The following is a 26855-nucleotide window of genomic DNA, read 5'->3' on the forward strand; positions in this document are numbered from 1 at the left end:
TTTTAATGAGTTCCCTTTGGCACTGAAAAGAGCTCAGCCTAGTACAATTTCAGAGAGGATCTTTTCCTTCTGAATTCCGCAATAAAAGGTCCATTGAAGAAGTTGGCTTAGTCAATCTACTACTGTCATTTTTATGAGGCACCAAGAACACCCAATCCTATTTTATTTATTCAGACCCTTGTGTATATCTTAATACATGATAAATTATAAGACGACAGATCATTACTAAGGCCCGTTACAAACGGGCACTTTAGTACGCGCTCTGTGCGTGCTAGGGTTAAAAAGGGGCGTTCTTTCCAGACGCCCCCAACCCTAGGACGCGCAGAGCGCGCACAAAATGGCGGCGGCCGTTCCACACGGCTGCCGACATGAGGACATCATGACCACGCCGCCTCTATACGGGGCGGCGCGGAAGTGACGTCCTCGCTCCAGGGCGTCTAGTGCGCCCTTTGCGCAGAGCAGGAAGGAGCTCCGTTTCAGAGCTCCTTCCTGGTTTGCTTCGCTGGGCGCAGCCTTCAGATGGCTATGCCCAGCGGACCAAAGGAGAAAGGGGCCAAGCGGCCCCTTTCTCCTCCTCCCTGCCACCGCGGGGTGTCCTTGGGGCTTGAAGCCCCAAGGACACCCCGCAGCCCGGAAAGCGGTGGATCAGGGCCTCAGCGGCTGCTGTTCTGACCACTGAGGCCCCAATACACCGAGGAAAGGGGTGGGTACAGCCCGCCCCAAATGGGCGGTCTGTAACCCGCCTAAGATAGCAGAGGATTAATCTTTTACATCCTTGCTGCGGTTCAAAGGGGAGCCAACATGCTACTGGTGTTGGGAGGAAATCCTCATTGATATATACTGTGTTATGATTCTTAATTTAGCTCTTTAAGAGGTCTGGAAATGGTGATAAGGGGCGTCATGATGGATTTCATCATATTTAGCTTCAACGCTACTGCTTTTGAAATCCCAACTCTGGGGACGGTAACCCGCCATAGGCCCAAACCAACTCTGTGTATCTTGCATCTCCACAGTGAAGGGAAACTGTATTTGTTTATCCATTTCAAAATAATCCATATTTCAGCACTAAACTATTACCTGGCCAATTGTACATCACAGTATAGTTACTTTTTGCCTGTGTTTCATAAGAGATATTGCAAAGAAATATTACAAACATAACCAGAAAATGTCACAAATAATTTTATATCACACAAGGCTAATAAATCAGGATTCTAGTAGAATAATAGTGTCTTTGGCTGCTACTTATCGCATGATGGCACGGCTCATCCGTACCCACATTCCACTGCAATCAGCAGAGCACACCTTTTCATAAATGGGAGAAATGATCAATAGCTCCCATTGTTGCTGCTTTTCCATAGTACAGGTAGTGCAATAGGTCCCTTCAGCTGCAGTTCCAGTATTCTGGCAGTCATGTGGAGTGAATGGCTGTGATTCTCCTCCTCCTCCCCCTCCCAAAACATGCTGAGGTTATTTATTACTAGGCTGAACAAATGTAGTTGTATCCTAGGACTTGGCCTATGGTGTGTTCTGGGTGGGAGCTGAAAGTACAGTATAGCCTTTTAAAATTCTTTTACAGTACTGAATAGAGGAGGGGTACCATTTTAAGGGTATTTCTTTTTATGTGAGGGAACATTTTGGCTAGGCTGTAGCATGGGCTGAAGAGAACCATTGAGGGAAAGTGGGAGCCTGCATGCAGGCTTGATGAGCATGCCCAGACGGGTGACAGGCAGCCCTCTTTCAACAGGATGGCTGGGGAAGAAGAAGAACCAAGAACCTCACTGCCATCACCTCTAAGCATCAAGAAGCAAAGTCTAGAGGAGTTGGCTGTGTGACGTCACTGAAGAGGAGGAGGAGGATTTGGCTCAGCGCATTTCATTCAGCACTCACCCATTTCCCCTCAACTGCTCCCTCCACTCTCTTCCATCGAAAGAAAATGAATATATTTCAAATGGTAGTCCTCCCCCATTCAGTACAGGACAGATGAGCCATTTGTGTGAATCACAGAGGCCACGAGAAAGAACTTGTACACCTAACCAACAATTACAGGGGGGATAGTTACATTAAGCATATAACACTCTTGTTAAAACAGCTTCACTGACTACTTGTTTGTTTCCAAGCACAATTCAAAATGCTGCTCCTGACCTATTCAGCTTAGGTCCAGGGTATCTAACAGACCACATCTCCCTATGGTGGGGCCAAGAAAACCTTTCTCTGTAGATTTTAGAGATCTGGCAGGTTCACTGGGTTCTGGCTCCTCCAGATTTTGATTCTATGTCCACCTTCCAGCTGGATTTTCCAGAATGGTTGGCCATTTACAGGAATATGTTCCCCAACTCAGCTCTTGGTTGACCATTCATCCCTTTCTTAAAATATGTAATAATATTGTAGGATATGATTTTGTAATAAGACACAAACTCTATAGTAATGCAATAAGTTAATGTCCAGTTTCAAACAGAGAAAAGCTAAATTTAGGGGCGAAAAAAAGATGGTCAAAATAAACAGGTTTCTGGCTGGCTTTGAGGTGGGGCATTTAGATGACGGGTGACTCGAAGCCAGACAGAAAGCACACCCAAGTTGTGCTACGGGGAGAAATTCCAGACTAAAAAAGAGCTGGATTTTTCTGTTTCTTCCTGGAAAGTGCGCAACTTCACATGTACATATAAATGTACCCATGCCAGGATGGCTCTAAAGAGGCAGTCTTTCCAAACCCTAATCCTAATTGTGCATGTAAACGCCCCATTGCAGGAGCACATTTAAAAGAGATGGAGCTGCCATACCCAAGCAGTGAGGGTGGTACTGCCCAAAAGAGAAACCGTCACACCACTCATGGAGATGAGTACAACATACACAAAACAGACAGTCAAAGAAGGGGTATGGGGTGAATGGGGGTGAAAGAGGGGCATTATTGAACATTGCTGGCATCTGCATAGGCACATCTTTGCTCCAATGCCCTGTCTCGGTGATGGCAGTTGCCAACGAAGATGCACAGGGATGGGGGCGGGAACAGTAAAACAAATTACTCAGCAGCATGGCTTGAAGCCGCACCATGTGGTCATGATATGTACACTGCAGCCACCTTGGGAGCAGGCAGCTGCTTTTTCCTGCCTGTCTGTTTAGCCAATTAGTCAAATATAACATTTCTGAAACTATTAGTACAACCTAAGAGAACATTTACACACATTTTTAAAAAACATGCAGGCATCCTTTCAGATCACTTCACGTTCCTTCCATGTATTAGGAGAATAGGGGCTTTCCAGTTAGATGACCTGAGATATTTTGAAAGCAACTCTGGCACCAACTGCCTATGACCAACTTTGGCCTTCTTGAGTTATCTCTTGGGCTTCTGCCACATTGCAGAAATAAAGCAGTTTCACAGCACCTTAACTGTCTTGACTCACTGCTATGGAATTCTGGGATTTGTAGTTTGGCGAGATATTTAGGCTTCCCTGTTAGAGAGCTCTGATGCCTGCCAAACTACAAATCCATCACATTGAGTCATGGCAACTAAAGTGGCATCAAACTGCTTCATTTCATCAGTGTGGCAGCAGCCTCAGAATGCTACAGAATCCCCAGTTTACAGGAAGTGCTGGATGCATCTGCCTTTTTCAGTCACTCAGTGGGAATGCCATTGGCATTACTTGTGGTAAACTATTAATTCAAAAGCAGTATGGCATCTGGACAGAAAAACGCCCCAGCATCGTCATTGCCCAACTCCTAAATAGCATACAAGGTTCTATTTGTATCTATCTGCATGGAGACTCAGGGGCTTCACAATCCGTAGCCTGCAGCCGCCTCTTTTAGCACCAGATTGGGACCACAGCAACTACATGCTGAGGCCCCAATCTCTGCTTTCTGCAGCGCAAAAAAGGAGCCTCAAAATGTGCCTCCTATTTGCACCCTGGAAAGGGCACCATAACCACCGGTGCATGGCTTTTTCATGTTCCTTTGGTGCTGCATCATGTAGATGTAACACCAGAGGAGCTCCGTGACACCACGTGCCATGCGGTGCAGCACGTGCCGTCACCCCAGCCTGAAGATGGAGTTGGGGTATGCATCATGTGGACATCATGCCCCAACTCTGCGCCCAAGCTGGTCTTAATGGCTGGTCTGTACAGCCCCTTAGACATATCAACATATATACTCAGAAGATGTCATGCTAACTGGGTTGGGTTCAACCATGGGTCCTTTACACTATTCAGTTATAGCATTACAATTCCAACTTTAATAACCCTGGCTATGTCCTATAGAATCATCTCCAAACTACAAAGCTCTATGGGACAAAGGCAGGATATAAATCAGGGCTGAAATCCTGTTGTGGAGTTACAAATGTGTAAGCACCATAGTGCTTACAGTGCTATGCGATGAATCTGGGCTCAACCTCCATTCCCACTTACCTGGATGCAGCTGCTGCAGTTGGCCGGACCTGTTGCCCTGTTAGTGAAGAAACACATGATTGACAGTCCCACCCACCCACCCCCCTCGCAGGTGAGATCTCTGGTGTGACAGGCAGAAGCAGGACTCCTGATGCAATTCCCCTTCATTTTGGAGATTGCCTTTGCAGGGGGGGGGGGGGTAGAAACGTCAGCCAACACTTCCCAACTGACAGGAGAACAGACCCCCATTGAACACAGTGGCTGCTGACCAATAAGAGAACAGGCAACTTTCATAACCCCTGTGTATTCCCTAAATTAGAAGCTATGTGGGGATTGGGCAACATTCATGGCCCCTATGCATTCACTAAATTAGAAGCTACATGGGGATTGGGCAACTTTCCCTAAACTAGAAGCTACAGAGGGATTATGAGTACAAAATAGTATTTGCCTGATGAAGAAGCCAGTGATGATTCTATGATTCTATGATTTTATAACTGATCCCCTGTTTTCATCTTTTCACCAGTGTCAACCACACTCTCTCAGCCTCAGAGGAAGGCAAAGACTCTGAATAAATCTTGCCAAGAAAACCCCATTATACCACCCAATTTATCAGCATGTAATGGGCATGGAGGATCGATAGGCAGATTGATGTATATATGCATCTCACAGCACAAACACCACAACGAAGGGAAAAATATATAACTTGACAGCAGTACAACAGCCCATGCAGAGAGGGAGAGGGACAGACAGATGTCACACCATCAAACAGTCGTTGTTTTAAAATCACATCACTGGTGAACAGCCTGGTGCTCCTATGCTTCCCTTTGAGCCAAGCTTTGAGTGGCTTCTGGAAGATGGACTGAAAGGTTTCCACAAAGCTCTTGAAGTGGCTTGTAATGTGTTTAAATGTCATAGGCGTTGAAGCCAACTGCTGTGCGGAGAACCTCTGCTTCAACATTTCCTTTTCTATCTCACTCTAGTCCTGGCAGGAGAGAAGCACATTTTACAAGCTCCGAATGTTGCCTGCTTTGTGTTCTTGTGTATCCACACTTCAGCTACAGCATGGGAGCTATTTAGCCATGGACTCAATCCACTGGTTTTCTGTTACATTTAAGAACCTGAAACTAAGTGGGAGAGACCAGCTGCACAAATTCGTCCTCAGTTGGGTTCAGGGGAGATGATCAGGTGGGAAAGATCCAGGTGACATACAGAATCAAACTATTGGTCCATCTAGCTCAGCATTGTCTCACTTACAACGGCTCGGATCCTGCTGGTGAAATATGCAAATGTAATTCCACCTTATACTTGCCTATGTAACTTTTTGCGTAGATAGGTATTCCCTTGTTCCATCAACAATGACCAAAGTCATAATTCAAAATGACTTTAATAGATTAGAAAGCTAGCTCAAAGCTAACAACATTAATTTCAATATCGAGAAATTTAAGGTACTGTACTTGGACAGAAAAAATGAAATGCATAGATATAGGATGGGGACACCTGGCTTAACAAGAGTACATGTGAAAGGGATCTAGGAGTCCAAGTAAACCACAACCCTTTGAGTTGCCATCTCATTTGAGCCAGTGGCTTGGGAACGTAGCGTTTACACACCACATGCTCGGAAGCTGACCAGCTGTTTACATGGGGGGGGTGTGGATTCATGATGCTCTGGCGGCACAACATTTACATGCCGCTGGAGTGTCATGAAGTTGCTTCCCTCTAGGAACAGCAATTCTCCTTTTAAAAATGGATGCAGCCCCAAACTCCTTCCATGCCTGATCCCTTCTCCATCTGGTTTCATAGCATTTTGCATTTTTCATCTATTTTAAGCCATTTGAGGGCATGAATTTCTGGAAAATTTGTTTTAAAAAATCTTTAGAGATGCATGTTTTTGGGAGAGGTATTGGGAAGCCAAAGAGCCAGAAAAAGGTCCTTGAAGTCTGTATGGGGCCGGAGGTCAACAGTTTTCCCAGCCCACTTCTGTCAAAAGATCTCCCAGTTGAAAGAAAAGTATCCCATCCAGACCAAGACGGATTGCAGCTCTCCTCTTGGAAGGGGAAGGGGCTAAAGTGGGGGGTGAGCCAGCTCTCCCAATGTTCTTGACCCCATGCCATTCCCCAGAAAGACTCCCCTGAAAGGGATCTGATCTTTGGCAAGCCTCTGTTCATCTTGTTCCAGCCTTTCTGCAAGCAGATATGGACACTGGGCTTAAACCAAGCTCTCTAAAGTTCCAGGTGACAGTGTTGGGTTTCAGCAAGTCATCTCAGGAGATCCATGAATTGGATCATGGAAGGAAGGCGGGAGAGCCTTTGGGTAAAATTCCAGCCGGGGAGAGGGGGAATAACAGTGACACCACTGTGTAGGTCTGCTTAGACCTCCAAGTCAGAGTGAAAAACTGAATGAAGCTTAACCTAAACAAATGACCAAACATTTGAACATTCAGAATGAGGAGATGGAATAGGAATGGGCCCTTACAACTGATATCACTTGTACATGAAACTGGCAAGAATGGAAGGTCCAACAAACTCCAGACTTGCCTTGCTGACAATTTCATTGGAACCAGGTACACCAAAGTCTAGTACAAAGAGATGGATCGTGTTAGTTAATTTTAATTAATTTCTCTGTCCTCTCCTCATCCATCCAGATGGTGGAAGAACATACGCCCAAACTCATGATGTACCTACAGCTCTAGATATCTGTATGTGGGTAAGTTGGATAAACAAACTGAACACCCTAAAAAAACCCTATCTTCCATGAAGACAGGAGGTAGGAAGCTCAGTTGTGGGGCTGAATTCGCTCTACTGTGAGACATCATCCATCAGAGCATATACTCCTTTGTGACATGTCCCTGCTGGCAGCCTTTAAGAGGCTTGACTGAAAGCAGCCCTTTTGTGGGAGTAAGGAGATCGAAGTAGAAGGAGGGAGGAGTTGTTTGAGAGAGTTAGAGCGAGTTAGTGTCAGCCTTTATTTTAATTAGTTAGAGTTTAGAGATTTAGTTTGTTTTGTATCCTTTTAGACATAGACATAGCTGTTTGTTTTATTTATTTATTAGTGTTCTGTTATTAGTCTTATTAGTGTTTATCATTATTACTTAGTAGTTACTTTTCTTTTCATAATCTTTCATAATATATTCTTTAGAGGGAGGGTGGGGTGTAGATTAGAGAAAAAACAGGCAAGGAAAGTGGCAGTCGATCTCCTGAAAGATGTGAGTAGCCTTTCTTTCTGATCTCTAGTTGTGTTGCAGTTTTCTTTCTGTTTCGGCCCTTCTGACTGTCTCCCTCCAGCCACGACCCAGATCCAACTTCCATTCTCTGTTGCCAAAAGGGACATATCCTCAGTTGAGCAGTAGGCCCTCTGTATCCACAGCTTCTTTATCCATGGATTCAAGCATCCACCGCTTGTAAACATTCAATATATAAATTCCATAAAGCAAAGCTTGATTTTTGCCATTTCAGGTAAGGGACTATGCCACTCTATTTAAAGGGATATATCTATATTATATTTAAAGGTCCTGGAACCAAACCCCAGTGGATACCAAGAGTCCACTGTACATCTCATTCTCTTTTTTGACTCAATAAGAAACTTTCGGTGTTTTCATTGATTAAAGCCAGTATTATTCTTTATGAAAGGCAATGAGAAATGAGTCAAGATTTTAAACCAACAAGGCCCTGATGGTTTGCTGTGCCAAATATCGTGGGTGCAGGATTGGACCATTGTTAATTTGGGAGAAATCCTGGGCTTAGCTGAGGGAGTTTTTCTCAAGCGATTCTCCTCTTCATCTGCTTTGTTTTCACTATCTCCAATCCTCCCTCCTGCCCCAATACTAAGTCACCCAAATGAGAAGCAAATTCACTTGCTTGGGAACATTTTCTTGTTTCACCCTTGGGGAAAAGGGTCCAAGGTTGAAGTATAGAGATCCCAGTTTCTAGCAGGTTCTCCAGGTGAACAGTGTAAACTGCGTGGGCTGGGGTTTATAAACCGGACTCCTGTGGCCTAAAATGGCAAGCTCAAATAAGGCAACTACTTCTGGGGTAGCAGAATGCTATGGGGAGGAGGATTACCTGCTTCTTAGCACCTATCTTTCAGGATTAGTTGTGGAACATTTCACGTGAAGGGATTGCTAACCACAGCGGCTCATTCCCACTTGAAGTATAACCCGATTTCTGATTGGTTTTGCCGCTTGTCAGCAATCGATTCCAAAATGTCCCTTGTTCTCGGTACGAAACAGGATCTTTTCCTTACTCCGGTGTAATCGGGATTTTGGAGCACGATCGTCATCCCCATTAGTTTGCGTCACTTCAAAAATAAATATCAATCATCACGGCAGGTGGAGTGTGGAGTTCCCCCCCCCCCCCATAATCTACAAATTATGGGGAGGAAAGCCCCCTGCTATGCTTGGACTGGGCGATCCAAGCTTGACAGGGGTCTTTTTAAAGAAAGGAATTCATTGAAAAATTGATTCATTGGTTTTGCAACTACTTGCCTTTGCAAATAGTTGCAACATCAATGACTCGAATTTTCTATGAATTTTATTTTTTAAAAATGCACCCATCAGTCATACAAGAAGCAGCTTGCTGTATCATGACAGGATTCTATCACATTGTGACAGAAACTGGTTTCAAATGGGAACGAGGGTCATTTACACTGATCGGCAATTTGGTCTGGTTCATAGTGGGAACAGCCCCCATGAGTTTTAAAAGTGGACGAAGGACTTAGGGAGCAGCTATCAAAGGGCAGAGGGCAGAGTCTAGGGGCAGCCAGCAAGAAATACAATGCTTTTCCCCACATACAACTATTTAATTCTTCCTATTGCATTCAGTATGATTTATGCCAAAGTACGTGTGAAGGGAATTGACTGCAGCCTACATTTCTTTTGGGATTTTTCATCAATCCATTAACTTTTTTTGGTTAGGGAGTCTGGGTCCAATGTTGACTAATCATTTCCCATAGGAAGGGCTCTGGCCATCCAGTGCTATCCATCCAGGGCCATTCTGGATGTAGCCTAAGCTCAGTGGAGATAGAAAGAGCCCATCCGGAGCAGGAGACCCCATTTCTCAACATCTGCTTCTCCACCCTCCTTCTAGGTTGGGAAAGCTGCTGGGTGTCTTCCGTAGGAGAAGCAGAAAAGTTGGCCCAGCTCCAGTGGACATTCCCATCACTCCTAAAAAGCCACCTAGGGCTGAAGGGAAGAAGACCCCGTGCCGTCGCTGGTGGTTCTGCCGGGGATGCCAGAAGCAACCTCTTATGGGCAAGCAGCCAGTCTGCCTTCATTATCCAGATCCCCAATACCTGTCTAGCAAGATGGAGAGTATCCTTGCAGAGAGAGCCAGTGCTTTGGGTGAGAAGATCCCCAGGGGTCTGGAGGATCTGTGGGGAGGAACCAAGGCTCTGTCTACCTGGGTAAAAGGAAGGGGGTGCCTGGAGTTCCAGCTCCCAAATTCTGCAAGGCCTCAGGGGAAAGTAGCAGCAACATCCTCTGCAAATGAAGGAGGCCAGGCTCACATGGTCCTTCTTTCTTTCTTATATCAACAGAGAGTGTGGAGTCTTCCTGTCCACTTCCCACCCTTCAATCGGAGACAAATCTGCCCATGAACGTAACAGCCATCTCAGAGATGTTCATCAAAATCAACAGCAGAAAGGAGGTACAATCTCCCTTTAGGGCTTTCCTACCCAAAGCCTGACTTTCCACAACCCTTTCCAGGTCACTTCTTCATCACAGGATTCTGAGTGTTGAGATTCTGTACATCCCCCCACTGGGACCAGGCATTCAGAAACCTGGCAGTCCTGAAACTCTGTGCTTGGGATGAGTCCCAGTCCCAGTCACAATCTGGGGCAGGAGGACTTGGATGACCAGAGGTGAAGAAAGATCCTCCTCACTGACAGTCTGACTCTCTTGTCTTCCAGGACATCCTGGTATGCTCTGACCAAGAGAAGCTAGACTTTCTCCGGGCTCTCTCTGCCAGTTGCATAGATGCCTTAGAGATGGGGAAGAAAGACCCAGGTCTCCGACCCCCAAAGATTGAGTTAATCAAGGCCATTGTGGTGAGTGACTGATTCCTGAAGGGGATGGATGAGGAGCCCTGGATTTGGGCACTGGGGAGGAAGAAAGCTCCCGTTTGAGGTGGGAAAACCTGGGAGGAATGTTTGGAGAGACCTCTTTTTCCATTGTGTCTATTTTTTTTGAGGGGAGGGTACAGTGTGGGAGCTAACAGGGCCTTTCCTCTCCGCTTTGATTTTAACCTTTCTCTCTCTTCCAGGTGGTGCTGGAGAGCCTACCATTAACCTCCGTGCCTTCTCCTGTGCTGTCTTGTGCCATGCTGGCACTCTACCATCTCAGGTACCCAGTGGCATCACTAAAAATGGATTTCTCTTGTGTGGTATCTCATGGTGTCACCCTCCACCACCCCATTGACCTCACCCCATACCCATCCATACAGAATCTTTAGTAATGTTTTTTGCATAACGTTATTCATAAATCGTAATTCCTGTATATCACTGAATGTAATGGGAACAGGTGAGTCATAAATAATTAGCTCAATTAAAATGACATTTTAAAATTACAACATCATATGCACACCCTGAATGCATTTGCATGCACATTGTTTCATGTTGTTGAAGTGAAAATCTTGTAAGATGTAATTTTTTAGAATACAAATTTTAAAGAATATATATATTTTAAAAAAGTAATGTTCAATTTTAAAGTTTAAAATTATTTTTTTAAAAATAAATAAAATAAAACTGGGGACTCTCCTTCCTCTTCTCACTGAGTTTTGCTCCACTCACATCATCATCACAGCATTTTAAAAGAGTGCAGGAGAATGCCACAGCCCATTTCTGTCAAAAGGCTGATGTCTGGGGAGCATTAGTGTCACCACCCTCAAGATGTCACCTGCTGTGCTCCCCACCCACCCCCTACTCCACTAGTGATGCCCTTTCATGTACCTAGGCTGCTTTGGTGCCAATGGCATTTGCACTAGCTGAGCCTTCCTCAAGCCCACAGAGTGTTCATGGAGAGGCAGTGAGCCCTGAGATTTCTAGTCACGTTCTTTGAAACGTCCTCTGGCACAAACTTAGAAATGACTGAACCTTCTTTTCTCTCTTAAGTAAATGTCTGCCCTTTCTGCCTCTTGAGGGCCTTTAAATGTGTAAGAGGCCCTGGCACAGATGTTTCTGCAAGGTCAAGCTAGGGAGAAATTTTGTGCTGCCTTACAGACAAATTTAGATTGGTGCCAAAAGTGACCGACTCTAGCCATCAGATGAAGTAAGTCAGAGTCAAAAAATATTTCAGACAAATCAAACAGTATTGTCTTCTTGGTGCCACAACACTTCTCATTCTTCTGCTGATGACCTTTGATTCCTTCCTCCCACCCCAAGTTCCAATTTAGATTATGCACATTTTTAAAAATCTTAGAATTCATTGGGGGTCCCAGCATGAAAAGTACTTCTCATTTAAAAAAAAAAAAGGTGGGGGGAACAGTGTGAAGAATCTACCAGAGATCTGGGAAAGAAGGCCAGGACCTGATAGAATTCCCTTTATTTACCATCCTCACAAATGCGGGTGGTCATATTTCCTGGGAGACTGTCCAAAATAGACAGAGGTGTAGGAGGAAGATACTTCCAAATGCCTTCCTCTTGGACTAGACGGAAGGATGCACTCACCTCCCTCCCTCCGTTCCCATTGATAGATTTCTCCTTTTTTCCCCCCAACAGCAAGTTCAAGCCTTCACTCAATCGGGACATGGAATCACATGTTCTACGCCTGATTTTATACCAGGTCTTCACCATGGAGAGCTCTGCTGACCGCAAAGAGGTACATTTGAATAAAACCCACCTGGGTTAAGTGTCTGTTGACCCAGCTGCCTGAGAGATGGCCCTGCTTCAGGAGGCAAGGGCCCAGGACTCACAGATACCCCAGGGCAGTCAGGAGAAGTTTGTTTGCGGAGGTATTTTGCTTCAGAAGGAAACCTTCCCTTTGTGTCCTAAGAACTGTTTCCTGTTGGGGTGGAGATCTTAGCCCCACAATTTAGCTTCTTTATAGTCAGCTTGTGTTTTCTCAGGAAGGGCTAAGTCACTGGGTTCCATGTTAGGGAGGTCACCCAACTGAACCTACAGTACTGTTGATTTCTTATTGATTTCATGAGTCTCCTGTAGATGACACTCACAAGAGGATTTAGGCTTCTTTGCCTCTTCCCATTCCCATGCCTCCCTTTCTTTTTGCCTTTCAGGACTTCTACATCTCCTCATGCTCAACACTTGAGCTTCTGCTGAAGGGTTTTCTCACAGAGGCCGGAACTGTAGACCATCTGCTCTTCCTGCTGAAGGTCAGTGTTCCCAAGAGATCAGTCATTCAGCCTGCTCTTCAAATTCTGAAGGAGACTCCCACTGGAAAGGCTGTTATGGCTCACTCTCTCAAGCCCACTTGGGACTAGATGAGAAAAGCCCTATGCAACCAACTCCTGATGAGAAGGTGACTCCTATGGGCAGATTAAGACTGTCACCTCCAAGTAGGAGAACCCCTTGTGGAAGAAACAGGGTGACTCCATTATCTCTTAAACACCATAAGAAGTAGTGGATTTTGTTTTATGTCAAGGTAGGTATCTGTAGGAAGACTTGATTGAGAAATGGAAGCTTCTTGTAGGTGCTGCACAGTATCTTTCTGCTTCTTTCCGCAGCATATTAATTTTTGGCTGCAAGGAAGCAGGGAAGAAAAGCTCCGGGCCCTAACATGTGCTTCAGCCCTGATTGACCATGCCACCGATATCCTAGGCCCTAAAGTGAGTACCACAACATGCCAGTCTGGCTCAGAGACCCTACCTCTCAGCGATCCTTACCTGAGAGGAAGGAAGGCCAGGGCAGTTTGACAGAGAGCTACAGGGGAGAGAAAGTTCTTGATTTCTTTCCTTCCAGGCAGCAGAACAATTCCCTGAATGGGGTCAGATGGTGTGCCAGTACATCATCCATATCAGTTCCAGCAACCCGGTAGTGAGTGAGGCAGCGAGGGATGTTCTTTCATCCATGTACAAGTTCCTCTGGATCCAGAAAAGTGAGTAAGCTGGAAAGGAGGACACAAGCACTCTCCTCACTGCAAGAAACATCAAGAACTTGGGCCATTCTGATGGAAAGACCCAAGATGCCAAGCAATTGTAAAAAGTGAGTTTTTCCTTTCAGGGTTTTCTCTAGCATACATCCAAGAGTTTTGGTGCCCTGAATACTGTGACACAGAAATGCTGGGCTATGTGGATACCTGTCTGGCAGTAGAGGTAAGCACACACCCCTTCCTTTCAAGTTCTCAGCTTCCTTTTAAGAGCACACTAAGGACCTGAGCACCCAGGGAGCAAAATCCAGTGCCCCTCAGTGATGTGGAATGTTTTTCCTGGTACAGTAAAAGTCCATTTGATCAAAAGTCCACTTGATCAAATGCAGCCTAAGGAGGGTGGGACATAGGTGTCTCTTGAAGAGAGAAGGGAGGGGAAAGGGGAACAGGGAAATGGAGAGCTCATTTCTCTTTTGGTGGAGGTGTGCCTAGGGCTGGAAGGATGGCAGGCACCTGAGAGCTCCCTCCTCTCTGCCCCAGATGGGGAGGGTTTAGGAAGAAGGAGAGGTACATTTTTGCAGCCCCACTCCTTGGAATGCCTCCCCATTCCATGAAAGAAGTGAAGGGCTGACGGATGGAGCCAGGAGCTGTGAGAAACTGAGGCTTTTAGTGGTAGTCTCTGTTCCCCAGCAAGGGTAGATTTCAGGAAGAAAATATTATGTTGTCCTTTAAAGGCCAACAGTATAATAAGCAGGAGGTAAGTAGAAGAGAGGTCCAAAGGAGTCCTAGATAACCCTCTCTTCCAAAAGACAAGCAGCTGTCTTCCTTCTTTGTCCTTCTTGCCACTGTTTTCTTGAAGCCATCCAAGAGCTGTATTCTATGAGTATTATAGGAGAGGACAATTCCTTTTCTGCTGGGTTATGTTCATCCCCTCTTCTACTGCTTTGCCACCCCTGGCATACTCCCTTAGCGTAATGCAACCACATTTTGGTTTTAGGCATTTGAGAAAATTCTGAGTGAAAAGCAGAGGGTAGGCATGATCAATGCTGCCTGGTTGGCCACTCATGACCCCCGGCCAGATATCAGCGTGCCTGGATTGCTGATACTTTATGCGTTTGTGGGGAAAGCCGATACCTTTTTGAGGACAAACGTAAGTGAACAAACAAGGTAGGCTGAACCAGAGGGAAAAGCAGGGCTGTTTCCTTGTGAGGGTCAGTGGGGCAGTGGAAGCTGGTCTCAAAGGGCTTTTCATCAGCAGGAATAGTGCTATCACCAGCCTTCCCCTCAAGCTTCCCTCTCCCCTCCCAGTTTGTCTCCAGTCCTCAGAGGAGATGAGTTTTGCAACACCTCAGGTTCAAGGGTAATTAAAATCTTGCACACAGAAGCTGCTAGAATAGGATTGTTCCTCCATATTTGGATGCTCCTTGGGGACATAGTTAGGGGACTGATGGTGAGTGTGAGGCACTCATATTGGAGCCCTTCACACCCATCAGGACATTGGAGGCACACCTGAAGAACTGTCCACAGTGTGTATGTGTATGTGTGTGGGGGGGGGGGCAAGGTTAAAGGGAGTAACAGGGAACGTGGAATGATCCAATCACCATTTATTTAAAGTCCTAGCCAACATCCCTCCAGAAACCTCTGAGAGTTCACCCAGGGATAGATCCAATTGGAATTAACCGCCCCTCCCTCCCCGGGAAATGCCAAAGAATCCAATTGGGGAGTCTGATGGGCTGCATTTTCTTTCTTTCTAGCGAGAGGTTGTGCAGAAGAGTGTCTTAGATGCTGTGCACCAACTGAAGAAAAAAAATAAGATACCCAGAGCACTGCAAGTCCTTTTACACACCCAAGGTAACAGCTCTTCCAAAATATCTGAACCCCCAGAAATTTGCTGCAAACTATCTAGAATTCAGAAGGGTGGAATTGTTGGCCCTCTTTACTAGGTTGGTCCAAGGGGTGTGTCAGTCAGGCATTATCTGGCTTTGGCTCTCTTGTTCCTTGGCCAAAATGGAAATGCCGGAATTGTGAGGCATTCTGTGGCTCAGAGATGCTCAATGGGAAGAAGGGTCAGGTAGGATGGTCTTTGCATCCTGAAATTCCTGGAAAAAGAACTAAGAAGAGGAAGGATCCTGTCTGTCACCTGGATAGATAGGTGAGTGTTTTTTGTAGTACAGCCTCTCCACATCCGTTTTACAAACATTCCTTTCTTCTTTTCTTTTTTCTATAGATGATTTGATAATTGAAGACCTTGAAAACTAAGTCAACCATACACTATGGCTGTGCCTGAGAAGTTTGGTGGAGACCCAGGTGGCAGCCTTTATTGCAAACTGTAAGCTGATTCTATGGGGAACTGGCTGTGTTTTTGTTGGGTACCTGTTCACCTTGGGAAAGCAGGAGATAAATTAGTTGATTTAGTTGCAAAAAAAGAAGCAGTAGCTTTGCAGTACTCTGTTATGGATCCTTCTTTGCCTTTATGCCCGGAGAGAAATTTAAAATTTAGGAGGGAAATTGTTAAGCAATGGCACCACAAGAGCAGATTGGGTACCCTTCTCCTGTCTTGAGGCATTCATATTTTTATCAAGCAAAGTTAAGTTTATCAAGCGTGCCAGGTTTGGCTTTTCAGGTTACAAATGAGACAATGCACACAGCATGAGGGCTGCAACCGCACTGCAAAAACAATCCACTTTGACACTACTTTATCAACCATGGCTCAATGCTATGAAACTCTGGGAATTGTAATTTGCTGTGTGTGGCACCAGAGTTCTCTGACAGAGAAGGCTATAGGTCTGACAAAACTAGATTTCCCAGATTTCTGTAGCATTGGACGATGGCATCTTAAAGTCGTGTCAAATTGGATTATTTCTACAGTGTGTGACTGTGAAACAATATTTTATGTATTAAATATGTAAGATGTTAAGTCCAATATTGTGGCTAAATCCTGTTCTATGAAAATAAGATTACACTTCTTTGTCCAAGTATCTACCTGTGTGTATAATATGTACATTATTATATAATGTGTTAGTAATAATGATGTAGTATAATAGTTATTAAAAACGATGATGGTAATCCTTTATGTTCTTCCTAGCAGCTGTTTCAAAGTAAATTAGGATTGCTTTCCTAAATAATGCACAGCTTTTCTTCTGGGTTGTTTCAACATTTTGCAGTCAGCTCTGTTGGAAAGGAGACACTTGCAAATAGGCCTTATAGACATATACCCTGTTAGTCAGGAATGATTGAAATGTTGGTCATGTTCTTCTTTCTTCTTTATATTGTATTCCTTCCCAGTTTATGAATCTGATTTTGGAAAATTTCCCAGCGAAAAGTATCTTTGACAAAGGTTCCAAAGTTTTGTTCCACAGGGCATAAAATGTTCAAACTCCATCATGGCTCATCTTAACCATACTGCATGCTGCCTGCTATTGTGTTAGAAGGTGGTTGTTAAACTGCCCAATACATATACAGTAGACCCTTGTTATACGCTGGGGTTTGGTTCCAAGATCCCCTGTGGATAACAAAATCTGTGTATGCTCAAGTCCCATTCAATATAATGGTGTCCCTTATAAAAAATGGAAAATCAAGGTTTGATGTTTGAAATCTATACTTTTTTTGAACATTTTCAAGCTGTGTATGCTTAACTCCGTGTGTAAAAAAATTTGTGTATAAGATTGTGTGTGTGTGTGTGTGCGCGCACACACACATACATATGGCAAGATTCTTCAGAGAGGGTTTCCCATTGCGAACCTTTAAGGCTGAGAGATTGTGATTTGCCCAAGGTAGGTTTTTATACTTGAGTGGAGAATTGAACCCTGATCCCCAGAGTTGCATTCCAGCACTGAAACCACTACACATGGCTCTCACATACACACACACACTCACTCACTCTTACAGAAATTCTTGTACCTGTTACTTTTGTTTTTTTGGTCTTGATGTTCATTATGCTCTGTTTTTGTCCATCCATGACTCATCCATGACTATAACAAAGTCAATTGGATGGATTGCTTTCCTATACACATTTGGAAGTGGCTGAACTGTAATACCTAGCATTCTATGCCATGAGGTACACTTGCTAAGGCTGATGGGAATGGCAGTCCAGCCACATCCAGTGAGGTCCAAGCAGCTCATCTTTGTTTTAATGGATTCAGCAGGAGATCCCAGAGAGATGTCCTTCCTGCTGAACTATCCTTTATTTCTCCAACTAGGTTGTGGAGTTGTGATTACAGATCTGACAATATGAACTAAAGTTCACAGAGCTTGTCGCACAAGAAATGTGTTAGTCTTTTAAGGACCACAGGTCTGTCTGTTGTTTTCCTCTAGTGTGATAAACTCACATGGGTTCAGGGTGGTAGGACCAAGAGGCCACGTGAAGCTGGTTGTGGTTGTGGTATGCCATCAAGTCATTTCTGACTCGATCCTATCATGCGGTTTTCTTGGCAAGATTTGTTCAGAGGAGATGTGCCATCATTACATTCCCTAAGGCTGAGAGAGTGTGGTTTTCCTAAGGCCACCCAGGGTTTCATGGCCAAGCAAGGATTCAAACTGTGATCTCCAGAGTCAGAGTCCAACACTCAAACCACTACGCCATGCTGGCTATTGCAATCTGAATAGCCTTGTGAAATGCTTACTGTGTTTTTCTCTTGACAGGGATATGGAGCAGATTATCCCACATTCCAAAAAAACCTGAACTGGAACACAAATTCAATAGGAGAGCATTGGAGAGGCTGTACACATCCAAACACTCTTAGGGGAAAACCTATGGAGAGCACAAGCGCCTCTTGGAGTTTAGTCGTGACCAGTATCAGGAGCTGCAGCACTACACAAAGGAGATTGTCAGTTTCTTTACTGCCTCAGGTATAGATGAAGTAAGGGAGATGGAGGCTCAAGGCTTCCATTTTGGTGTTTAAGAGACTTCCACTTTTGATGCCACACACAGACACTTTTGATGCCACACACATTTTATAGCTATATAAGCTATACAATGTCGTTAATAAATGTATACATATAAGAGTTATTTTTGAAAAGATTAAACAGTTTATAAAGTTAAAACATTAAACATAAAAAGCATACATGGTGACTTTTGTCTCTCCAAGGATACTGTCCAGCTTCTCTGGTTGGAATGCTAATTTAGTACACAGATTGGTTCTTCAGTTTTTAATTAATGCATGGCTTTTATTCATAAACAATCGTATGAGATCCAGAGTTATCTTTCTTGCTGTTGTGTGTACCTCCGTTTTGTATGCTTGTGGGTTTTCTGTGCACTTTCTTCCATTTGATTCCAACATAGGGTTATATTCCATTAATCTTTCAACTAATTTGGGGGTGAAGAGCACATTGATTCATTGGGGGAGGGGGAGTTACTGGTGAGTGCAATGTTGAATTGGGATTTTAGTTTTAAAAACCCCATCTTTTTACAGATGACTAGAGAATCTCTGCATGAACTGGATGTTCCATTTTTATTAAGGCTGGCCTGGGAGTGGAGTCATGCATGTCCCAACTCCGCCCCCAGGGCACCATGATGCTGCACACTGTTCCACATGGCACATGGCATCACGGCACTCCTCTGGCACTGCATCCACATGACACAGCACCAAAGGAGTGCCTTAAAGCTGTGGCACCGTGGTGCTGTGGCTATTGTGCCCTTTCCAGGGTGCAAAAAGGAGCTGTTTTTGTGGCTCCTTTTTGCACCCTGGAAAGGCCAAATCGGGTCTGCCCTGTGCAGTTGCCATGGCCCCGATCTGGTGCAGCTGAAGGCCCCTGCAGGCCACCCCTTAGCTGCCCTCTAATTGTAAACAGACGCTGAGATCCTGGTAGCAGGAAAAACAGGGCCACAAGTGCAATAGCCATCAAGAAAGTAGGGGTTTGCGTGGAGCTAGCTGGCAGGGTCTGGTTTGTTCATCACCTTTGCTTGACTCCAGAGCAAGTATTCAGGCCAAAGTCTTCAGACCAGTCTGTGCCCCCCCCCCCCCCAACTTTCATCTCCATTGGGTTTACAAGAGTCTCAGTCAGAACAGTGGCCAGATTAATGTGAATCTCAAACACAACAAAACCATGTCTACTTGTATTGTAACAGCTGTTCTCTAAATCCTAGGTGCCTCTAAGGAGCCCATTCTTTATCATGTCCTTCCACACTTCTGTCTTTCTAGGAATATCAGTCGGTCTTTATAGATATTCCTATTCCAGGCACAAGACAGACATAGCCATTTCTGTTGCAGCAGTTGTGATGGGAGTTAAAGCCCTAGAACACCATATTATGCTGGACAAGACCTGGAAAGGAAGGAAGTGATCATGAGGTGACCCTGGAGCCCAATGAACTGGTGGAATTGGTGAGAAACATCCGCATGGTAGAAAAGGCTATGGAGTGGCCAGTCAAGCAGCTCTTGCCCTGTGAAGTTGCCTGCAATGAAAAGGTAACTGTGCTCTTGTGGGCCATTTATTGTGGATTGAATTGTCCCTCCCCATTTCACTTACTGAAGGCAATAGCATCCATAGGCATATGTCATAAGGCAACAGAAAGATTGTCTTCTAGCCTGTGTCTTCCTCATTAAGTATTCCTGTCAGCAGTAGGGCTGCTAGCTTTAGTCAGCTGGAGACTCTTCCAATGTTTTAGGTAGCTGTTTTCAGGGAATTGTTTGAAAATAAATGATCCAGCACCTTGCTAAAAATTAAAATGTGAGAGTAGTCAGTGCCTGGGTGGAAGGCCACGTGGGAACCCTGTGTGTGTTTTATGCCATCAGGAATTCATGGGAAGAAACTCAGGATGTAAGGAAAATCTGGGCACCACAACTCCATGGCCAAAGTTTTGTTTTTGCTCATCTGAGCGCTCAGGATTTCGACAATGCACCTAGCTGCAGGATCTGTCTTCTGAATTGCTAGTGGGAAAAGTACTTTACAATCTGATGAACCATAAGCTTGGTTTTCACATCTCTGAGCTGTGAGTGCCCAAGAAAGAGAGAGAGAGAAAAAAATTGTAGTATGATGGGATCCCAAATTTGAACGGTAGTATGTTTAACCTTGTGAGAACGTGTCATAATAGATTATCACAAGGGATGTCCCCACACCACCGTCTTCCTTCACGGGTGGCTGCTAAGATTGGGATGAAAGAGATCTTAGCAGATGCTCTATAATAATATAATTGCTGGAAAAGAGAGACTATTGTTGCAGTGTTGGGCCTACTTCACATTAATAGCTTGCAATATATCTTCCCCAATTGACTTAGCAGTCCTTGACTCATGCACACCACTGAAATCATTATTCTGTTCATAGGGTCCAAACTGAAGTCTTTTCCTCTTGTAAATGAAGCATTCCACTGAAGTTGAGAAAGAGGGATTGATTCAGGGGTGCTTTGCAATGTTTGAAAGCAGTGTTTAAGTACCAGTTGCAGGGAAAGGGCAAATGTTTTTAGGTGCTGCTTATGGACTTTTCAAAATAGCTGGCTAGCCACTCTTGGAAACAGCATGTCAGACTAGATAGATTTTGGGATATCCTTGTGAGAATGTCACATTTTCAGTTCTTAACCACATCTGTCTCAAAACCTTTCTAGTACAGGAGAGCCAGCCTGTAACTTAACCTTCTTCATTACTCTTTCTCTAGTTGGGAAAATCTGGAATTGCTAAAATCTGGATCCCAGAAGGCACAATGTTTATTCTGGACATGCTGACAGCCAAGATAGGGGAACCCAAAGATTACCCACCAGAAGGCATCTTTGATTTGCTTGGAAAGAATGTCAAAGTTACAATTGTGGAAGATGAAACCATTATTGAAGATGTCTTTGAAAAAAGTGAAATTCTAAATTGAACTGTTTGTGTTAAGCTGCAAAGTTACAAAGAAGAGGCTTGGAGATGTGATCCCCTGGGGTCTTTTCTTTCTGGCAGGTGAACATGCTTATATAGCAGCACATTGGTCATTTTGAACAAAGAGTAACTTATTTGCAACTAGTTGTTGCAGAGCTCTGGTTCAGGCAACTTTATACAGGGTGTGCCAAAAATCATGCCTCGTAGGCAATCTAATAGTCTAAAAGAGGCCATTATATTAGAATTTGGGAATGTCCGAGAAACTATTACTTTATTTAAGAATCTTCTTTTTTTAAAAAATAAATAAATTTTATTAAGCATAATAAAGCATAAAACCAGATTTTTTTTTAAAAAAGCACACACATACTGATCCAACAAAATTCCTACATCCACATCCTTGTTATTCCACATTGCACATACCGTCTCTTTCAATCTTTCCTCTATATCCAACTTCACCTGTTGTTTATTTGAAATAATAATAATAATTATTATTATTGGCAATTATCATTATTATGTACTGTTCTTTTGGCACCGTTAGTAACAATCAATCTTACTACTACTACTACTACTAAAACTACATGAAATGATTGATCTAATTCATGAAACAAGAAAAATAATAGACACAATCTGTCACTGTTAATCTGTAAAGCTGATAACTGGCATTTCACCCCACGTATTACTAATATATCTTATTACTAGTTCGCAAACATGTACGAATCTATCTATTTTTTCATCTTTCAAATAGAGATGTTAATTTATCTAGTTCTGCCAACTCTAACAATTTTAAGAGCCAAAGCATCCCCGATAGATGGCCATCCAGCCTCTGTTTAAAGACCTCCAAAGAGGGAGACTCCACTACACTCCGAGGAAGGAATGTGTTCCACTGTCAAACAGCCCTTTCTGTCAGGAAGTTCTTCCTAAAGTTGAGGTGGAATCTCTTTTCCTGTAGCTTGCATCCATTGCTCCGGGTCCTAGCTCCTTTGGTGCCCTGACAGTTAAAAGCAGGCTTGGAGCTGAACAATGGGTAAAAATGGGGCATTCTTGCTGAGCTCTTGTTTGAGAGGTTCTCTTGGCCTCTCCATCCCAAGTACTGAACAGTGCTTGCCAAGGACAGAACCTAGAAAGACAGCTGTCTTGGGAACAGAAAGGCTATAACAGTACCAGAAAAAGAGACATCCCCCCCTTTCTCTGTCAGGGATGATGGGAGTTGTAGCTCTTTACCTCTGGCTCTAACTCACCACCTTGTTATGCACCAGCGCTGACCAGTTTTGGCCAGTGGTTAATGCTTTGCTCCAAAGCAGCAGAGTTTCAGAGAATAGGCTGAAGACCCTGACAAACTCTCCAACCCTTCTCACTCTTCTTCCACAGAAGTCTTCACACTTCTCCAGGATTCTGCTGGCTCTTGTATCTTCACTCAAGACAGCAGACAACTCAGTAGTCTTATATAAAAGATCTACTTTATTCTACTATATACAAATACTAATGCCCTCACAAATCACAATCTCTACAATCCAAACTACTCACAAAACTCCACAACTACCCACACAATACATTGGCAAACATAGCAATTATTATAGCCATTGTCAAACACCACCCACTTAGTCAGTTTCCACCCAGTGGGCGTGTATATTCATTTTGATTGGTTCTCATAGTTCAACCCATACTTAATGATTTCATCATCTCACCTTGTACACTTAATGATTCTCAGGTGTTTCCAATTGTACACTCTACATTTCTGTCTTTGGCATTTAGGACTTCTAAATTACATTAGCTTTTACACCTGTGTGGTTTCTTAATTGCTTTTGCTTAGTCATAGTGACTTTCACATACATGTTTTATTTCTTCTACTGTATATCCCATGTTGCATTTTCCTTAACATTCTCAACTGGAGGGTCAAACTTTGGAGGTTTTCTGCAGGAGGATCACGTTGTTATTATTATTATTATTAACCTTTATTTATGAAGCACTGTAAATTTACACAGTGCTGTACATACAATCTTCCAGTAATGGGCAGGGCCCCAAAAAATGGTGTGAGTGCATAGGGACCTGAACCAAAGATATCACCATACTTTAGCTTAAAGCTCTTGCTGTCATTGTGGGCAGGAATGTGTGTGTATAGAAACCTAGGAAATTACAATATGATTGTATCATATGATTGGATTACTATTGAGCTTTACTGGGGGATGGGGGACACTAGGGAGAAACACATCGCCAAATAGTTCAGCTTCTGAGTAGGGCTACATGTTATTTGCCTGATGAAGAAGCCAGTGAATCTTTGAAAGCTTGTATGATGTGTTTTATGTTTTTTAGCTGGTCCAATAAAATTCCCACTGTTTTGTGGACTGTGGCTTTTCTTGCATGGGCAATTGGACTACCCCTGAATATGCTGTTTTTAGTTGCTCTTGTACCAATCCCAACTCACTGAAAACAGGAGCAGACTGCATCTCATTCTGAGTCAGTTATCAGTCACTTAAGTAGATAAAGTAGACACTTCCCAAGGCACCCAGACAACTTTATTATTTTTGCCATTTGTAGGGTTCAGGAATTCAGTTATCAGTGCTGAGCTCCTGTTTGGCACATCAAACATGCAATCAGAGCTCCAAGCTCTTCCCTGAAAGAATTTTGTTTGTATAAAAAGAAAAAAGGGAATTAAGCAAATTTCCACAAATTACACCAAGATTATTTGACAACTCTTCAAGCCCAAGACTGTTCCAGTTATATTTCAGGTAACTAGTGGTTCACGTTTCTTAATTTGCTCTCCATCATACTAACGAAAGATATACATCAGTGATGGTGAACCTTTTACAGACCAAGTGCCCAAACTGCAACCCAAACCCCACTTATTTATTGCAAAGTGCCACATCTCTCTGGCTTTCTAGTAAGAAACTCTGGCAAACTCTGTGCTAGAGCAACATCATGTGTGCCCACAGAGAGGGCTCTGAGTGCCACCTCTGGCATGCGTGCCATAGGTTCGCCATCACTGATATACATACTTGGTCAAACATACTACAGATACAGAACTGAACACTAGAACTGATTCATCCAAGCTATTGTTTTTCCAATTGCCATGTATGGATGTGAGAGCTGACAGGGAAGAAAGCCCATAGAAAGAAAATTTACTCACTGGAGTTGTGCTGAAGAAGAGTGCTGGGAATATTGTGGACAGCCCAAAAGTGGAACAAATGGGTCCTAGAACAAACCAAGTCTGAAGTCTCCCTGGAAGCCAAGATGACTAAACTGAGGCTGTCCTACTTCGTCATACTTTGGCTACATCATGAGATCCTCCAGATCTCTGTGTCACTCCTGCCCCCCCCCCCCCAGCATACAGGTACAGAAAGAGGAGGAGGATACAGGGTTTATTGAGGTCAATGGGATTTGCAAAGTTAAAATGCTGAGAATGAAGCTAATATCATCTCTCCTCCTCCTTCTCCTCCTCTATAGTCTATAGAAGTCTATCATCAGTGAGCAGTAGGAAAAGATTATTGCATTACAGATTAATTTACTGAATAAAGGAAGCCACAGCCCAGATTTTTTTATTAACAATAGGATCTCTTGGAGATCTTTCATTCATTGGAACACCATAAATTGAAGCCAACTTGACAACACAATAATACAAACCTACAATCTTGAGAGGTAGGGACAGATACTTGAGCCTTTCCAGCTCCAACAGTTTGCTCCGCTCAAAATAAATTCCTATGTATTTATTGAATTGTTTGGAACTAACTACTAAGTAAATTGCATGGCTGGGTATTTCTTTTAGCCTAGGGGAGCCGTGAAAAAAAATATTGAAACAGTAAGGGAGCCATGAACTGAGAAAGTTTGAGAACCTCTGGCTTAGGACAATCCTGGCAACCCTAGTCACAATGGCCCCTGAGCTGGGCCTGCCCTAGATGCTTCAACTCCCAAGATCTCTCAGTGCAGGGAAATGAGCGCACAGGGTCAATTTCCTCCTACAAATGGATCTAGCCCAATACCCAAACTGCCACCCTTCACAGTGTAACAATAATAAAGCATCTAAAAGCAAAAGTTGGCAACCCATGACAGGATTGACCATCCCAGAATCCATAGGTACAGTTTAAGTCAAGGGAACATGAATGGAAGGAAGAGTGGATGGGCTCCCAATCAGGGAGCATTTATATGCTCCCAGGTGGACTGAAGTGAAGACTCCCAACATCTGCACAGTGGAGTCCTGTCTCTAGCTAGGCCATCAGCCTTTAGATAGGCTAGTTTTTCTCACCATTTGCAAGGGCTCCTTGGAAAGAAGACATGCTGCTGAACACAGAAAATGATGGTTCCTTTCTACTATGTCCTTCTATAGGTTGCAAGCAGGTGCTCTCAGTAAGTTGGGAGCCTGTGCACATGCAATCTGATAAGACACACAACCACTAGCACAATCATAATGCTGTGCAATAGGAAAGCTCCAGCACAATTGTGGCCACAGACTCATTTCCCTTATTCCTTTCATCTTCTTAGAAATACAGATCAACAGGACAGAAAATGGTTTCCTTGTTAAATTGAGCACCACCCAAAACAAATATTATAAATGATTCATTTTATTATATAGTGTTTAGAAAACAGCCTGATGACACAAATTCTGCAGAAGTAGAAAATCTCAGTCGGTAAAAAGCAATTTGGCATTTATGATGTAGTGCTTCCTGTTGAATTCCCCCACACTTCTCCAGCCTCTCCTTAACACATTACTTGGCCAGGTTGGAGTAGCAAAGGCAGCAGCAATAATAACTGTGAGAAAGGGTACATTTTTCATCTTTCTCCCCCATCTTTTGGTTTTTTTTTTAAATTTTATTGTTATAACAGATATACAAAATTATGAATCACAAATATCAAAACAAAACAAGACAAACAATACAATCTTCTACATTACAAAAACATTTAACACCATTATATTAAATTTTCACACTAATCTGTTGACAAAAGGCTTTTTAAATCTTTTTAAAGATTTAAAATATTGATATTTTTTTTAAAAACGGAAAAATTGTGCATGGACATTCAGATGTGTACTTCGTTTACTCATTTGCCTGATACAAATATTTTAATGCCATTTCTTTAAATACAATTTTATATATATTATATTCCCTATATACACTATATATATATATATATATATATATATATATATATATATATGAAGAACTCATCACCAATATTCTCTGCCAGTACAGAACTATAACTGTGTGTTTGATTTAGTATATTATCATAGAATTACAGCACTGGAAGGGACTGCTGAGAGAGAATAATGTGCGTTTGAATTAAACTGGGAACGAAACACATTTCTCTTCCATCTGTACATGGAGGCTACAGTCTCACATGCCGCTGCACAACTGTACCAAATGAAAATGCTACTTTCCCTGTTTTTGTTGATAGTTTCAGTATAGACTCATAGACTCTTCCTTATTTCTCACCCTTCTTACCAAAGATAGTTCATGTATATTCTACCTATATGTTCCTGGTTTTGATTACAAGTCAATCTCACTGACCTCTTCTGTTTTTAATAAATCAGATAAAACTAACTTGGTTCCTCCTTAACCTCAAATGGCTGGGTTATTATGACACTTAAGTCTTTGATAAATTATTTTATGATGAAAAATGAGGATGGCAATGTCAGTCTATGCTAGTGGTAAATGAGTCAGATAAATGGCAAATGTG

At 43.3% G+C, this 26855-nt stretch overlaps 1 protein-coding gene across 1 annotated transcript; it reads left to right on the forward strand.

The window, feature by feature from the left end:
- The first annotated feature begins 7011 nt into the window (after positions 1-7011).
- On the forward strand, positions 7012-19626 carry LOC149323189 (maestro heat-like repeat-containing protein family member 7). The gene is made up of 15 exons (XM_089510290.1): positions 7012-7076; positions 9455-9708; positions 9903-10012; positions 10275-10412; positions 10628-10707; positions 12081-12180; positions 12596-12691; positions 13043-13144; positions 13278-13413; positions 13539-13630; positions 14402-14554; positions 15159-15255; positions 15632-15733; positions 18046-18252; positions 19545-19626. The coding sequence occupies exons 2-13, from the start codon at positions 9615-9617 to the stop codon at positions 15661-15663; spliced, it is 1230 nt and encodes a 409-aa protein (XP_089366416.1). The 5' UTR covers positions 7012-7076; positions 9455-9614; the 3' UTR covers positions 15664-15733; positions 18046-18252; positions 19545-19626.
- Positions 19627-26855: the final 7229 nt, after the last annotated feature.

Source organism: Sceloporus occidentalis, unplaced genomic scaffold, assembly GCF_023333645.1.
Source record: "Sceloporus occidentalis isolate IW3139 unplaced genomic scaffold, rSceOcc1.0.p SCAF_1, whole genome shotgun sequence".
In the NCBI taxonomy this organism is placed as follows: Eukaryota; Metazoa; Chordata; class Lepidosauria; order Squamata; family Phrynosomatidae; genus Sceloporus; species Sceloporus occidentalis.